General features: G+C 45.0%; 1 protein-coding gene across 6 annotated transcripts in view; it reads right to left on the bottom strand.

Moving 5' to 3' along the window:
- LOC310835932 (integrator complex subunit 6-like) overlaps positions 1-16,332 on the bottom strand; it is a 128,264-nt gene extending 111,932 nt beyond the window's left edge. For 3 of the 6 annotated variants that reach the window (XR_014559801.1, XM_083720878.1, XM_083720880.1), the window contains exons 1-2: positions 15,568-16,123; positions 15,286-15,363 (exon numbers count right to left, since the gene is read on the bottom strand). Coding sequence is in view for 3 of the 6 variants with exons in the window: in XM_083720878.1 (XP_083577004.1) it covers positions 15,286-15,363; positions 15,568-15,678 (189 nt within the window). In the remaining 3 variants the exon portion in view is untranslated. Of the gene's footprint in view, positions 1-8,340; positions 8,492-15,285; positions 15,364-15,567 lie in introns of those variants that run through there. The other 3 variants (XR_014559800.1, XM_083720879.1, XM_083720881.1) reach the window with 3 other exon arrangements.
- Between the last annotated feature and the right edge of the window lie 367 nt (positions 16,333-16,699).

The following is a 16,699-nucleotide window of genomic DNA, read 5'->3' as shown; positions in this document are numbered from 1 at the left end:
ACATTCCAGTCCAGGCGCCATGGCACAATGTTCAGACTGGATAGCATTCTGCTCACATAAGACCTGACCCCCTTCGTTGAAACAAACTTGGGTAACATCAAAATCACAGACCACACACACACCAGAGAGTCTCACGAAAACTCTCCAGAACTGCTTCAAAGAAAGTGTGATAGACAGTATAAGAACCCCCTCCCCTGGGACACAATGAAAGCAGTCATCAGAGGAGCATGCATATAAGAGAAAGCATCCCTTAAAAAACAAACCTCATCAAAAATTAGCAAACTAGAACAAGATATCACAGCCCTCTGATCACACTACAAACAAACAAGAGCTAAAAGACTCCTTAAACTTCTAGAACAAAAAAGAAGGGAATTTGACTTACTATAAATCAACAAAACGACCAACGTTCTATACTCTAAACAATGCTTCTACAAGTATGGAGGAGAAAACTCCAGATTATTAACAATCAGGTGTAGGAAAAGATCACTCAAAACAAGAATACATCACATCACCAAAACATTCTCCTCAAAAGAAATAACCTTGGCATTTGCTGAATTTTACTCCAAACTATACACCTCCCACAACCCATCCGAGCAGGAAATCAGAAAATTGCTAACAGAACTGACCATGCCAACCTTAACTGCCAAGGAACAAGTATTAATGGACAGTACTAGAGGAAAGAGAGACGGTCCTCAAAAACCTGAAACCACACAAAGCCCAAGGCCCAGATAGCTTCACAGCAGAATTCTATAGGAAATTCAAAGAACTCCCAAGCATCCACAAATGCAGGGTTAATATGGACTCTAATACCATAGCAATCCAAAGAGGCACAAAACAAGGATGCTCACTGTCCCCTCCCTATTCATACTGGCCCTGGAACCCCTGGCAATCTGAAACCAAGCAAACACTAACATCAAGGGAGTGGAACACTGGACCCCATAAACACAGCAACCACCCTAACCAAAGAACTCCACACATTTGCAACAGTGTAAGGCGTACAAGTAAACTTTGCAAAATATGAGGCTATGTGTTTCAACACTCCCCCTCAAATCCAAAAAGAATTCACCAACATCACAAAGATAAAACTCTGTGACACCAAGTTCAGATACCTAGGGATACAAATAACCAGAAACCGCAACAAATTACCGTATTTTTCACCCCATAGGACGCACTCCCCCCCCCTCTCCACCGACCCCTCTCGCTCTCCAGGCTTCCCGCAGATCTCCGCAAGCTTGCGGAGAGTTGCCTGCATGCCGAAGGCTGGGCGCGCTGAGCTCAGGGCGCCCAGACTTCGCACGGCTTGTGGAGATTTTCCTGCATGCCGAAGGCCACATGAGCTCAGCGCGCCCAGACTTCGCGCGGCTCTCCGCAAGGTGCGGGAGCCCGGCACTGGGCTCCCACAGCTTGCGGAGAGTTGCCTGTTCTGGGGGCTGGGGGGGAATAATTCCCCCCCTTTATTTCCCCCCCAAAAAACTAGGTGTGCCTTATGGGACGGTGCGTCCTATAGGGCAAAAAATACGGTATATCTCCACAATTTCAACCCCATATGGCGACAAATTAACAAAGACGTCAGGAAATGGAACAACACCAACTTCACCCTCTCAAACAAAATTGCCATCATCAAAATGATCACCCTCCCAAAATTAACCTGCCTATTCCAAACCCTCCCAATCTGGATTCCCTCAACCCAACTTTGCAAATGGCAGAAAAAGTACACTTGTTTTCTCACACAAAAAGCCCAGAATACGCCCCAAACACCTGCACCTCCCCTCAGGAGAATGGGGAATCCCCAACATAAAATTATACTACATCGCCAACCAATTGTGCCACATAATCCCATACATTCTAGAAGATGAGACGAAACAATGGCTACACTTGGAGAGAAACATAATCGAAAACACCCCCACCACAGCATACCCATTGTCAGGGACCGTGCTGAGGAGGGCTACACCAAAGAGGAATGGTGAGAGGCCCCCCCTCCTCCTGCTCTGGTTCCTGAATCTTCCCAGGATCAGTGGGACCGTACAGATTTGGAACAGTGGTTTGCAGAGAGACATAGTTCAGAAGACAGAAGTTGGAAAGAACTGGGTGGTGAACAGCTAGGAGGAGAAGAACTGGGAGAGAGTGAACAGACTCACTGTCCATCCACTCAGTCCAAGGTCAAGGAGAGCAGATAAGGTGGCAGAACAGAAAGCACAGTGGTTGCAAGATCAGGAAGTGACGGGGATGACTAGGGGGGAAGTGGGTGGAACCCTTAATTGCAAGCACCTTCATCCCTAGGAATAGATTCTTTGTTCTCTCACTGTAATCATTAAAATTTCTAACTGGTAAGAGACTCCTTTTGCTTTGTTCTGCTTCTCTACTGCCAAAGAGGGGTGAGGAAGCAGACACCCTGAAGCCCGACACCCATTCCTCCAAAGTAAACTCAGGAAAGTCACCACAACGCTAAACAGATTCACCAAGACCATGCTTAAATCATGGAAGGGAAAAGTAGGTAAACTGTTCCCAACACCATCCCCACTAATCCCTTTGGCTCATCACCCATTATTTCACCACGCAGCACAAAACTTCCAGATAAAAACCTGGCAAGCCAAAGATCTATATTGCCTAACAGACTTCTACAAAAGAAACAAACCCGTTGCTGGACTTCCGGAGTGGCGCCTTCGGCAATGGCTGCCTCCCTCTGAACTGGAGGGACCAGCTCCGCGCGAAACGGGTCGTATCTGCTACAGCGAAGCGGGGACCCTCTCAAAAATCACAGGCGGGTGAAGCCTGTGACCATGGGACTCGGCGGGCACCTTTAGCGCCCCCCCAACCCGCTAAGGAACCCACCAACGGGCTCCGAAGTGAAGAGGGGGAAGTGGCGCGGTGCTGAGAGTCATCGGCTATTTCCGTGGAGCGAAGCTGCATAGCTGTTGCCGGAGAGTGCTGCCTTTTTCCTGGAACAATTGGGACTTTAAAACAACAACCCATGAGTAGTACGGAAATTGGATTCTTTAAGTATCTTTAAATTCGGCACTGATCGGGGAAGGTCCAAACAGGAAGTCTGCCTCCCCTTTCTGTAAATAATCTAAAGCAAAGAACCTCCAACTAAGGTCGTGGAGAGCTTTATCTTTTGCAAAAGATTTTAATTCTACTGATTGAGATTACAAGAAAATTTATTTGGAAGCAGGGGAACCTGCGGGAGAAGAACTAAATTTAAAAATTGATGTGCCACCCCTCCCCCGGACCCGGGAGTGGGCTGTGAGAGCCGGCTGATGAGCAATTGAACAATTTGACAGCTGTCAAGTTAGCTGTCAAGATACAAAAAGAGGACTTTGTCTCTGCTGCTTATATTGGTTACAAGTTTATGTTTTAAAAGAAGGAAGGACTGCTACAATTTAACGTATGGAACTTTTGGTTTTGTGCTGAAAGGAGTAAAAAGAAACTTAAATCCCCCTAGAGGGAGTCTTGGGACATTGCATTAAGAACCAGCTGAGAAATTGTTTTTTGACCTTGATATGCTTAAGAATGGCAGTTGGTAAGGAAATCCAGTCTGAACTGAACAGGACTTTCCTTCTCTTGGGAAAGTTGCAAGGTCAAATAGGTGTTTTGACTACAAACGTTACAACTTTGGGCACAAGAGCTAGTACTAGCAATGAACTTGATAAGAACTTGGTACAGGAATTCTACTTAACTGAACAAACAGAGAAAATTGAGAAGGAGAATAATGTTGCCTTTGAAGAGAAAAAAGGTGGGGACTCAACCCTGCAGATGCAAAAGGTGAGCTGCAACTTGAGGCCTGACATGATGGTAGCAAGAAGAAACAAATTTCTGAAAATGGAAGCCTGGCCTGAATTGGAAAATGAAAGATGGAGAGACCTCCTTATCTGGAGATCATATGACCCTTGGATTATAAATTTGATTCAGCTGGAAGTTGGAGCTATGGGGACATTTGGAATTCAAAGGAGAATGAAACAAGATGTGGAATACCCTATAGGCCTTATCTTCAAGTACGTAGGCCTGGCTGGAAGAAACGTGGATGCTGCAGGGTGGGAGTCTCCCCGAGATTTGGTCTTGAATATTAAAGACTATCAAAAAGACTGGCAGAGGAGCTATGAGAGAGATTTAAGAGCCTCGGACATAAGCTCACCGGGTTGATGGTCTTATTTTGAGATTTGTTGGGGACTGAAACCGGGAAGGGGGATGGGTGGAACGAAAAATGGGAATTTAAAGTGTACATAATATAAGTTGCTTTTTTGTTTTATTTTGTTTTATCTTACTTTTAGGAGAATTGGAAATTCGTGGAAGGGAATTTTCTTTCGACCTTAGGGAAATGTTTTAAGAACAAGTAGGTTTGGATGAGAGTTAAGTTTGGATAAAGTAAAAAAGTGGTTTTTAAAAATATGGTAAAATTAAGGTTTTTGTTGATAAGATGTTTGAGAAAGGAATTGGATAAGGATTTGCTGAACCAACAATTTGAATCAGAATACAAAAAAGGGAGGTAGGAGGAGGTCTGGGAAATAAGTTAATGAAAAATAAGTAACGGAAATTTTATGTGTTTTTAATCATTTTTATTTTTATATGTATGTTATTTTTTCTTTTTTCTCTTATTTTGTATGTATGTATGTTACTTTTTCTTTTTTTTCTTTTTGATTTTTATTGTATTACTATTGGAAACTTTAATAAATATTCTTTAAAAAAAGAAAAAGAAACAAACCCGTTGCTAACTTGGAAGATGTTTAGCAGTGCCAGTTCTGGGGTGGCTTCTAATACCTGTTTAGCTATTTTGCATGCTTCTTGTATGATTGCTGTCCAGAAGAGTTGAATCTCTACCATTTTCGTGAGGTTCCTGGGCATATCAGTGCCAGTTTCCATGGTGTTAGGTACCATGTGTAAGTGAGTTTCAGAGCAAGTTCTTTTCTTTTGGCTGAGATGGATTTAAAGGGAGGTTTAGATCACATTCTAATCTAGTGGTTCCCAATTAGCTAATTATTGAGGACCCCCTATTTTTCAAAAGCCAAGCCACGAACCCCCTACTTTTGAAAATGTTGATAATTCTATGGTAATTACCTCTGCAAAGCAATTTTTTGAACAAAATGTGCGGTAGCCCCTAATAAGCAAAGGATCTTAGGTATACTAAAAAAATCAGACTACAGCTGAGCGATATCTGGTTTTCAACATTGTGATATAAAGGTAAAGGTATCCCTGCCCGTCAGGGCCAGTCGTGACCGACTCTAGGGTTGTGCGCTCATCTCGCTCAAGAGGCCGGGAGCCAGCGCTGTCTGAAGACACTTCCGGGTCACGTGGCCAGCGTGACAAAGCTGCATCTGGCAAGCCAGCACCAGCGCCGCACACGGAAACGCCATTTACCTTCCCGCTAGAAAGCGGTCCCTATTTATCTACTTGCACTTAGGAGTGCTTTCGAACTGCTAGGTGGGCAGGAGCTGGGACCGAACGACGGGAGCTCACCCCGTCACGCGGGGATTCGAACCGCCGACCTTTCGATCAGCAAGTCCTAGGCACTGTGGTTTAACCCACAGCGCCACCCGCGGTCCCCAAACATTGTGATATATCAGCAACTAAACATTGCGATATTCAGATGTCTGAAATTGGAGATCAGGTATGAGGATGAGGGAAGGAGCAGCCACAGAGATCGGATGGGTGGGGGGGGGGAGGAGAAGCAGAATCACCTCCACTGCATGGTTTGAGTAGGAGGGGATGGAGTGTGCATCAAACCACTGTCATCAAACTGTGATCCACTTTGGCTGCTGCTTTCCTGCTGAGAAAAGCTGCTCCACCTCAGTGCCAGGGGAAGGTAGTGCCACGGTGCCTTGAAGTGAGGCTGATCAGCTGTCCTGCTTTCCCTCAACATGAGGGAAGGATGCAGAATTATCGGCTGCCCTGGTCTCCTCCTCAGTATGAGGCATGAGGGAAGGCAGCTCAGATCAGCAGCGTTATCGGTGAAGAGTGATATATTTCTGCGTACTGCCAAGTTAAAATCATTATTGCAGTGTGATTTCAAAACTGATTTTGGCCAATATATTGAAAAATCGCACAGCGCTAAAACAGAACATAGGATTTGTGATATTACCATGCAAAAATGACAAAAAATTGGGTGGAGTTAATTTCGTAGTCTATGTCGTCTTTTTATTATTGCGTCGAGGGGGTTTGTGGGGCTTTGGAGTAGTATTTTGCATATTGTGGATACCATCTCCTTGCTGTATTCCTTTGCTGTTAGAAGAAGGCTTTCAAAGGTGGTCAAGGGCCAAGTGTCAGCCGATTTTACTACTGGATTGTTTAAAAAGGCATGCAATTGGTAGCATGTTAGCCAGGGTGTCCCCTAGGTTGTCTTGTATTTCTTGTGTTATCCCACTAATCCCTTTGGCTCATCACCCACTATTCCACCACGCAGCACAAAACTTGCAGATAAAAACCTGGCAAGCCAAAGGCCTATGTCATTTAGCAGATTTCTACAAAAATAACAAACCCATATTGACATAAGAAATACAAATACCCTAGCTAACACCACCAACTAAATGACTTCTTAAACAATTCAGTAGTAAAATCAGCAGCCACTAGGCCCTTGACCACCTTTGAAAACTTTCTCCCAATAGCAAAGGGACATGGAAAGGGGATGGCATCTACAATATACAAAATCTTGCTCCAAAACCCCACAAACCGCCTTGACACAATCAAAAACAATGGGAACACGACATAGGCTATGAAATAAACCCTACCCAATGAACTAGAATGTGGTCTAAACATCTCTTTAAATCCATCTCAGCCAAAAGAAGGGAACTCACTCTGAAACTTACCTACAGGTGGTACCTAACAACACGGAAACTGGCGCTGATACACCCAGGAACCTCACCAAAATGCTGGAGAGGCTGTACCTCTATAGGCACGTACCCCCACATGTGATGGGAATGTCCCAAAATCCAACCCTTTTGGACAACAGTCCTACAAGAAATAACCAAATAATTAAACAGGTATTAGAAATCACCCCAGAACTGACCTTTTTGAACATTTTCCAAGACAATAATACCCACTCACGTTATAAAGAGCTTATAACCCACCTACTCTCAGCAGCCAGAAGCATCATAGCCAGAAACTGGAGAGACCTGTCTGCAGTGAACATGGACCACCCATATCAAACTGTATGGGGAAGAGCCTTACTAGAAAAGCTAACCAATAGACTGAAACTGACACAGGGACAAATAGAGGAGGATGCTTTCAGTCTGGTAAAGCCCCCCTTTATCACCCAACAGGACAACAACAAGAACCCACAGATAGCATACAAATCAATATGGCTAACTTGAACCAACAGTTCCCCCCCCCACATACATGCAAACGAATCTCACTACAGCCAACCAAAGACAACCAATCAAACCCAAGGCCACCCCCAATCTCGCTCACTACCAAAGAACTATAACAAGTGACACTGACACAAAGACCCCACACATACGCTAAGCAGGGTGGATAAAAATCAATGATTTAAATAAAATAAAATTTTAAAAAAATGGATTTTTCTAAAATAAAATGCTTTTGGAGGAAAAATCTTTTTAAAGATAGTTTTCTATTTAAGTTGCATTATAGTCCAAAGGCTATTCATCAGGAAATAAGGATTTGTTTTTAATTATGTAGCATAAGGCATTATATGCAATGTTTAAATTTTTTGATAAATGAATTCCATTAATCCATTCACAATATCATGCTCTTCCAGAGGTTTCTGTAAGATTATTTGGGGCAGTTTTTTCTAATGAGAATATATTATCACAGATGCTTGTTTTCAACAAGTTTTCAAAAGTGTGAATTTGTGTCTGCAGAGATAACATGCCTTTTCTTCACAGGAAACGTGTTATAAAATAAACATGCAGGGCGGAGGAAAAAACCTTAATCCCACTGTTCCTTTGCAAATTTATATACACAGAATCAACCTCGTACCTCTTAAACGATAAGTTCCAAGAGGTTCAATGAACAGATTGTTTGGAGTGGAATAGATCTGCACAAGTAGCTAAGTGTGAAGCAGTAAAAATGAAAGTGCAACCTTGTGAGCAGAATGCTCCACAAGTCTTGGGATCTCAGACTTGAGGCAAGTGCTGAAGGCTCTTCAGGGCTGGCAACCTCTTCTCAAACCCACTGGGTTCCAACAACTGCACTAACACTTAACTGTGCAGAATAGGCACCTGAATGTAGAAGCAAATCCAAAGGGGGGTGGGGAGGTGGAAATAGTAGCTGGGATCTGTAAGTCCTTGGTGAGACCTTGAAGTGCTTGCCAGTCAACTAATAAAAGTTGACTGGTTCCAGGCCCTTTTTCCCAGGGCTCGCCCAACATTGTCCAAGCAATAAAATCTTTACTTGGAACTTCAGTCCTGCAGCAGGAATCCCTGAAGTTCTCCGCTCCAGTCCTTGGTTCCCCTTTTCCAGCTTTCCACCAGCCTGTTTCTCCTCAGCCTGCTCTTTCTGCAAGCCTCTTCCAGCCCAGGCCTACCAACTGTATCTCTCCTCCCCACAAGAAAAAGTACAGCAGAAAAGTTGTCCAAATATAAATAGTTAACTTATTAAACCTCACAATAATTTCAGAATTATCTCTCTATGTATTTCTAATAATATAACCAAATCAGTAATTTTTGATATAACTGTAAAAACTACTGTGAAAATTTATTATTCCAAAAATGAAGCCTTATACTGTACCAACAAGAATGAGTCTGTCTGAAAAAAATGATTTAAATAAAGCCTGACTAGTGATTGAAATCACTTTGATTTAAATCAAATCCACCCTGACACTAAGTAAAAGAATATGAGCTTTACCACCCCATCTCCTTTCCCCCTTTCCCCAACCTTTTACAAAGACCACCATATACATATTGTATATGTGTTATGTAAATATTGTGCTGGAAGGATTTGAACTCACTTTTAACAAAAGAAAGAAAGTGCCCTTCCACTCTAGCCTTAACAATCACACACGCACACCATTGTTCAAAACTGGGATAGAAAAGGTAGGAGCCATATGGCTCCTGGGACCTGGGTTGTGGGTGCCAAAAAAGAATATATAGTCGCCATTTTAATTGTATTAATTTATTTCTTCACACTGACTTTCTTTTTAAGCGCATGTGCAGGAAAATGAACTGTATAGTTCCTCACTTATTCCATAAATAGTTATTATTTCTTTTCCAGAATAAGACTGATTTTCCTTTTCTCTGATTTCTTTTTAAATATAATGTTCTAACTGTTCGGAAAATTAATATTATATGGGTGTTATGGGGCAAGTGGGGGCAGACACAATCAAAACATTTGGAAGTTCAAATGCATCTTTGAGGCATTCAGGCTAAAGCATCAACAATACATAGAATTTCTTTTTCTATTTTTGCCTTCAAGAACAAGGTTTGCATATAGTATAGATTCCTTGCATGAATTTGAAACTGCTTTGGTAATCACAGGCAGGAACAAGGAATTACACAGAATGATGTAACCCTGAGTGGTGTTTGAAGACATACATGAAACCTGCAAGCACAGAGAAAACTCATGAAACCCAAGAGATTAATTTTGGGATGCAACCCCCAATGCACAGCCTGAATGTAAAGTGCAAATTGTTTTGATTTTTTATGTTACAAAAACTTTAATAAACATTGCCTAGTGATGGTATAGGAGTAATTAAAAACACAGAAAAACAACAGTGCATGCTTTGTGTGCTGCTGCTTTAGGACATGGAGGATGGCTGGGCTTATCAGCCTGAGGGGACTGCGCTCTCGCTCTTTCCTCCTTACTTTTTTTTTTAAGGCACATTAAAAAATAATTTTAAAAAGGCACATTCTGGCAGTGCTCAGAACTCAGAGAAAGAGGGAGGCTACAGAAAGAAGAAGCTGCAGAGCAGCATTGAGCCAAGAGGAGGGAAAAAGTAGATTATTGGGAGAAGCGGAGTCTCTCCTTTTGCAGCCGACCACTTCCTTCTCTCTTCCAGTCACCTCCTTCCTACCCCTGCACAACAAGCAGTTGTGCCTCTTTTACTTGCCAGCACCTTGATGACCCCATTGGCTCTGAGCTGCACTTAACAACGCAATGTCAGCCCAAGCTCAGAGAGACCAAAACATGTAGGTAAAAAAAAAAACTTTGCTTCCACACTGCTGTATGAAACAGCTGGCTGGCAGCAGCAGACTCTGCTAGAAAGCTACTGCATAAGCCAACTCCTCCCTGCTGTGAGGCAAGCAGAGACAATTCAATCAGACAGCAACAGCCACTTTTTTAGAGAGAGAGCCTGCAATTTTATCAGTCGCCACAGATGGCAGCAAAACTTCTCAAAGTGCTCAGAATCTGCAAATTCCATGTCACAAAATGCAACTAGTGCCCCCTAATTTTAAACCCTGACACACACCCAGTTGAAGTCCCCAATCCATGTATGTTTTACTTGGGAGGAAATCCCATTGAACTGTTGGGATTTACTTCAGAGTAGAAGACAGCATCCAGATCAGGATTGGAAACAACCCTTTTTCCCCAAATGGTGCTCAAATTGATTTTTTTGTTTCTTATCAGAAACTGGGATAGGAAAGCTAGGAGAAATTATTATTATTGTCTCAAAGAATTAAGGGGTTTCCTATTCATTATCTCCCTCCCTCCCTCTCTCTCACATACACACACTTGTGAAACACACACATCAAAAATCACATGATTGCAACCTCAAAAGCAGCTGCCACCCCAGTAGCGCCCTAAAGAAATCTACAGCCGATTACTCCATGAAAACACTGATTGTGGAAAGAGCATAATATGGACTCTTAATTTTTTTTTAGGGAGTAGCTCTCAAAACGCAACCAATCACCCCTCAGCTATGATGTACTACAAGCATTAAATGCCAGTCCTGCCCCCCTAAGAGGAATGAGGATGTTGCTTTCTTAGACTGGAGATATTTAGAGCTTGTGGTCAGGATGTGGTTGTAATAAGTAGACCAGTGTCAGCAGTCCAGATCAACTCACACTTTTTAACTGGAAATGTTAGAGCTTGTGATCAGAAAGCAGTATTTTTGATTGACTTAGCAAGCAATTGCATAGGAATATAGACCAAATAAGAGAATTAATAATGTTAGTAGGGTAATTAGGTGGTCGTGATAGGCTGTAAACCTTGAAGTGCCCTGCCAATGGGGAGACAAGGGAGGGAACTTGCGCTTCAGGTATAGGGAATATAACCTTATGCTTTGCCAAAGCTGGAGTGTGCCTACTTTGGACACCCGCTCTTGAAAAAACATATTGTATTCAATTAACTCTTTGCTGCTACACCAATTTTGTTCAGATTGTATTTTAAGGAGCGAGATTAAGGGACTTAGGACTCACTTCTCACATCTTACACCCCCAAATGTTCTCCTATGGAGACAGCAGTAGGATGTGTACAGTCGTACCTTGGTTCTCGAACGGCTTAGTTGCTGAACAAATTGGCCCCCAAACGCCGCAAAGCCAGAAGTGTTCTGGTTTGTGAACATTTTTCGGAAGCCGAACATCCAACGCAGCTTCCGCTTGAGTGCAGGAAGCTCCTGCAGCCAATCAGAAGCTGCGCCTTGGTTTTCAAACCATTTTGGCAGTTGAACAGACTCCCAAAATGGATTAAGTTTGAGAACCAAGGTACCACTGTATGTCAAAAGACTCTTTTTGAGTTGGGGTGGGGGAAAGAGAATACTGTGAACAGAAGCCCACTGACCATCTTTTTCCGCCCCCCACCCTGCAAGCATCTTCCAATAGCAATTAGAGATGGGGGCAAGCTAGCTGGGAAAATGTGCTCCAGGCTACCAGCCTGATTCCATTTACAGGAGAGTATGCCCCATCACGTTTAATAGGACTTACCGGTACTTCCAAGTAAGCATGGTTAGGATTACAACAGGGAAAAAGCACTGTGACCTCGCCCTTCTCTCTATTTTTCCATCTCCTGCCCTCCCTCTCTATACCACCTGGAGAACAGGGTGGGGCTCCATCAAGGAGCTATCCTTCCTTGGAGCTTTTTAAGCAGAGGTTGGAAGGCTTAAGCTGTCATGGCTGCTTTAGCTGAGATTCCTGCATTGCAGGGGGTTGGACTAGATGACCTTTGGGGTCCCTTCCAACTCTAAAATTCTATGATTCTATGAACAGACGTGTTCTGATTTGCCTTTCACACCTAGACACATATATGGAGAAACTCACTGTTTCTCATGAAATTAACTCCCAAATACTGTGCTTAGGATTGGGATATGTTCAGACACTCTTACTTGGAAGTAAGTGCCACAGAAAGACATCCAAGTGAAGCTGTTCAGGATATGATGCTGTGTAAATCACTTGCAGGGTTCCTCTCTCTTTTTCATGGGCTAATTCTTATTTTGTTTCTGGTGCCCTTCCTTCTTGGGTTAGATGGAAAGGTGGGGGAAGTTCTGCAGCTGACTAATATTATCCCTCTTTGCCTGTATTGATGTGAGATCTTGAGGAAGTGGCTGCTCCTGGCTCTCTCTCTCCCTCCAAGGCTCTGACTTGTCCTCCCTCTTTCCTTCCTTTGTTCTCCTCCCCTTTCCCTCTCTCTTTAAAAAGATTTCAAGGCACTGCTGGCCCAAGAGCAGCTGTTGAGCTCTTCAGAGGGAAAGCAAGTGCTTGCTAGCTTCCATCCCAAGACATGGGAAAGAAGGAAATAAAACTCCACCACGCAGCTGAGGTAAACCGGCACCAGCAGGGACAGCACCCCTCCTCCCTATCTGCTAAAACCCATGGAACTGGCCAGCTCAGCAGCCACAATTATTGCAAGGCCTCAGTAAGAATAGTGGGACATCACATTTAATATTTATTCTATCAATTTCTTCAGCTGCCCTACTGATTTATTTTTAGTACTGTTTCTTGCCAATTTGGGGGGGCAGGAGGCAGGGGTGATGAGTTAAGAATTATTAATTCCTCTACTGCAGAAATGTCATGTCCAGCTACTCCCATTGAGGCATTGCAATAATTGCTATCTGGGTGCAAGTGGCATTTTAATAATTGCTCTGTTCCGCTTGGCTATTGAACTATTTATTTGCCATTGCTCCCTTATTCCATCAGTTGCTCAAAGTGGCACACTCCCTAACAAATACAGTGGTACCTCGGGTTAAGTACTTAATTCGTTCCGGAGGTTTGTTCTTAACCTGAAACTGTTCTTAACCTGAAGCACCACTTTAGCTAATGGGGCCTCCTGCTGCTGCTGCGCCACCAGAGCACGATTTCTGTTCTCATCCTGAAGCAAAGTTCTTAACCTGAAACACTATTTCTGGGTTAGTGGAGTGTGTAACCTGAAGCGTATGTAACCCGAGGTACCACTGTACCTTAGTAAGTTTGAGGTTTTTTTAATATTAGACTTACTTAATTTTGCAGCAAGGAGACATCAATTATAGTGTTAATGAAAACAAACTTTTATTATTACATAAGAAATGCCTACACCAGGGCGGTCCACCTTTTCATACCAAGTGGGCTGGAAGAGTACTTCAACACGGAAGTCGTGGGCCACACACTGCCTTGTCACATGAGGGTGGAGCAAATCCAAAATTTTGACACACACATTGCTGTCATGTTGCCTTCCCAAAGCTGGGTAAGTGAGGCGTTGGGCTTTGTTTGGGAAGGAGGTATGAGGGCTCTGACAGGGTTGTGGAATCCTCCCACCTCCTTCCCAAAGCTGTGAAAGCGCCAATTAGGCTTTGGGAAGGAGGATGGAGGACTCAAAGGCCCTGTCAGAGCCCTCACACCTCCTCCCCAAAGCCCAGCACCTCACTTACCCAGCTTTGGGAAGGCAGCACAAGGGCTGGGTGGCAGGTATCAAATGCTGCTGAGGGCCATCAAAAAAAGGCCTCAAGGGTCATGTGCACCGTGGCCTACACCATCTCCAGACAGAATATGCAAGCTGAACTGGAAAAACAGTAAGTGTCATCCTGGCCAGATTCAAAAGCACTTTCCAGTGACAGATCCACTGGGACCAGCCAGCTCATTTAAGAGGCCAAAGCAACAGAGGACACAGTAAAGCCAGAAGGATCACACAGGGAGAGGGAAAATGCACACTTGTGGTATCTTTAGTAGACATCATAGGGAAGAGGATGGAGAACTCAACATGTGGATGCCATTTGGCAGGGAGGCCCCACATTGTTCTTCAGCTTTAGAACTACCTTCCCACTTGTGAGGCGTGTGGAAAAAAACCTGAAGCTTCCTTTTGGTGGTGGTAGAAATACAGAACCTTTGATATTTATACAAGTGCCTAATGCAGTATTGATGCTGCACAGGATTGGAATTGAATATGCTTCTGTATGCAGACTCAGTCTAACAAAATGGGGGGGCACCTTGTAAATATGAACAGAAAATCTTGATAGGGGTTTGAAACAATGGGAAGAGGCAGCAGAGACACAAAATTTGGGGTGTGAGCCATCTGTTTATTTTATTAGTAGTGCAACTATGCTTGTTCACATGCCCCATTAAGTGTGCCAAGAGGACTGTCACCTGGGGGATTTATATAACCTACCTTTCCATCAAACCTACTAGCCACAACAGCAGCCAGAGAGCTCTGTACCTTCCAGGACATGAGAAGCAAGAGCTGAGAAAGCTGAGGAAGATTTTCAGATCTCCTTTCCCCTAACTTGATGGCCTCCAGATGATGTTGAACTAACTCCCATCAGTCCCTAAGCAGCAGGGCCATCTGACAGATGATGGGCGCTGTAGTCCACCAGCCCCACCAGCCTTTCTCAACCTGTGGGTCCCCAGATGCTGTTGAACTACAACTCCCATCACCCCTAGCTAGCAAGGCCAGAGCTCAGGGATGATGGGAGTTGTAGTCCAACAACATCTGAGGACCCACAGCTTGAGAACCACTGCGAGGGTGCCAGGTACAGCCTAGTCCCACTTTGAAGAGGCAGAGGGAAAGAATTGGTGATATCTGCACACCCTTCCTCAAAAGTAGTGTGTTAATAAAGGTAGCAAACCGCCCACACTTAAACGGTAGAACGACCAAGCCCATCTATCCCGCCCCCAGCCTGCGTCGCAGGGCGGGCTGAGGGGAGGCGTCACGTGGTGGAGGAGGTGGGCAGGCCTCTCCCTCGCTTCCACCTTCTCTTCGCCTCCCTCCCCGCTCCCACGCCCCGCCTCCATCTCAGCAGCGTCTTCAGCCTCTCGCTCGCTTCCATACAAAAGCAAAATGTCCGCCATTTTCACAGCTGTGCCCCCGGGGCTCCTGCGCCCGACCAGGGCAGCACTTGGGGAGGGAGAGCGGAGAAGGAACCGGGAGGGAGGGAACGGGAAAACAAATGCGGAGTCAGGGGGGATCCTTCCCCACCCCACCAGCGCTTATACTTACCTTGATGCAATAATGCGGTTCGTCGAAGGTGACCAGCATGTACCTGTCGCTGCGGCTAGCCGGGTCGCGGGCCCGAACCTAAGAAGGAGGAAGAGAAAAAGTTTAGATATAAATATGTACACACATACACTACACACTATACACACTACTATATTCTGTGCGTGTGCGAGCGCGCGTATTTCGGAAGAACGTCCCAGGCAAAGGGGCCGGAATTGATGGAGGCGCGCGCTGGGGGGGGGGTGTAACAGGGAGGGAAAAAAGCACGGCCAGGCTGGACCCTACCTTCATGAAAAGCTCGACTGCGCCCTTAGCGATATCCAGGTAGCTGGTGCCCAGATACGTCCTCTGGTTCATGGAGGCGGACGTGTCTATGAGAAAGAGGAGGATCGGCATGGTTCGGACGACCCCTACGCCAGGCAGCGACGACGCCGGGACAGGCAGTATCAGCCCGCTCCGTCCTATTCCGTACCGGTGCCCGGTCCCGCCAGCTGAGCGGCCGGCCGCGTCCCGGCTCTGCCTTCTCTGGTCCTCCTCCCCGGCTGACTGGCTGCTCGCTTCCGCCAACGTTCCCTCAGCTGCCGCTGCGTGTACGTCTAGCCTTCCTCAAGCTGCCGGGTTTACTGAAAAGAATCTCAAATTCTGTTGCCTGAGCTGCTACGCTGCAGCAGCCACTTCCGGCTAGGACAGGATGTGATCAAAAGTTGAACGCCATTGGCGGGACTGGGTAAAGGGCGGATCCAGATGATTTTTAACGGATCCTCATGAATTCATATGATTTTTTCATTCATATTAAATAAAACCACAATGATACTGTCTTTGTCTGTAGGCAGCATAAAAAATCATGCATCCACTGTTTCGTGGGGCCACAATGACGGAAAAACATGGTTATAAGCACTCTGCCGCCCAATCACCGCCTTGCTCAAGTCCCGTATTCCCGCCTCGCTTTACTTCTGCTCAGTCTAATCATATCGCGCAGCCGCAGTGTGTGAGCAAGGCATTTCCTAGATAACTCGGAAGTCTCGTCTCTAGAATGAGAACAATCATAGATTTCTAAGTCTATCCACAGTCCGTAAGGAGACCGAGAAGCGGGAAGCAGAGCCGGAAGTGGCTCCGAGGTTCTTCCTAATACTGGTCTAAAATTTACTCTTTCCGGTCAGAGGCGGGACAGAAGGAGAGCGGGGCCACCTCCTAGGATGAGTATTTTCTGTTGCGGAGTGGGATGGGCCACTCCGACCGGAAATGCCTGGAGGGAGCGAGGCAAAGCCCCAGAACAGGAGAACGGGCTGGCGGTGTGAAGGTTGGGAAGGAGTGAGAGAGCGCAGCTGACTGCCTCGGAGACTCCTGCCCGGAGAAGCAGGTAAGGGGCGGTGGTGAAGGGGGAGTACAAAAAAATCATCATCATAACAACAACAGT

Source organism: Podarcis gaigeae, assembly GCF_964106915.1.
Source record: "Podarcis gaigeae genome assembly, chromosome: W".
Classification (NCBI taxonomy): domain Eukaryota; kingdom Metazoa; phylum Chordata; class Lepidosauria; order Squamata; family Lacertidae; genus Podarcis; species Podarcis gaigeae.
Note: the sequence above shows the minus strand (reverse complement) of the source record. Positions and strands in the feature narration are given on the sequence as shown.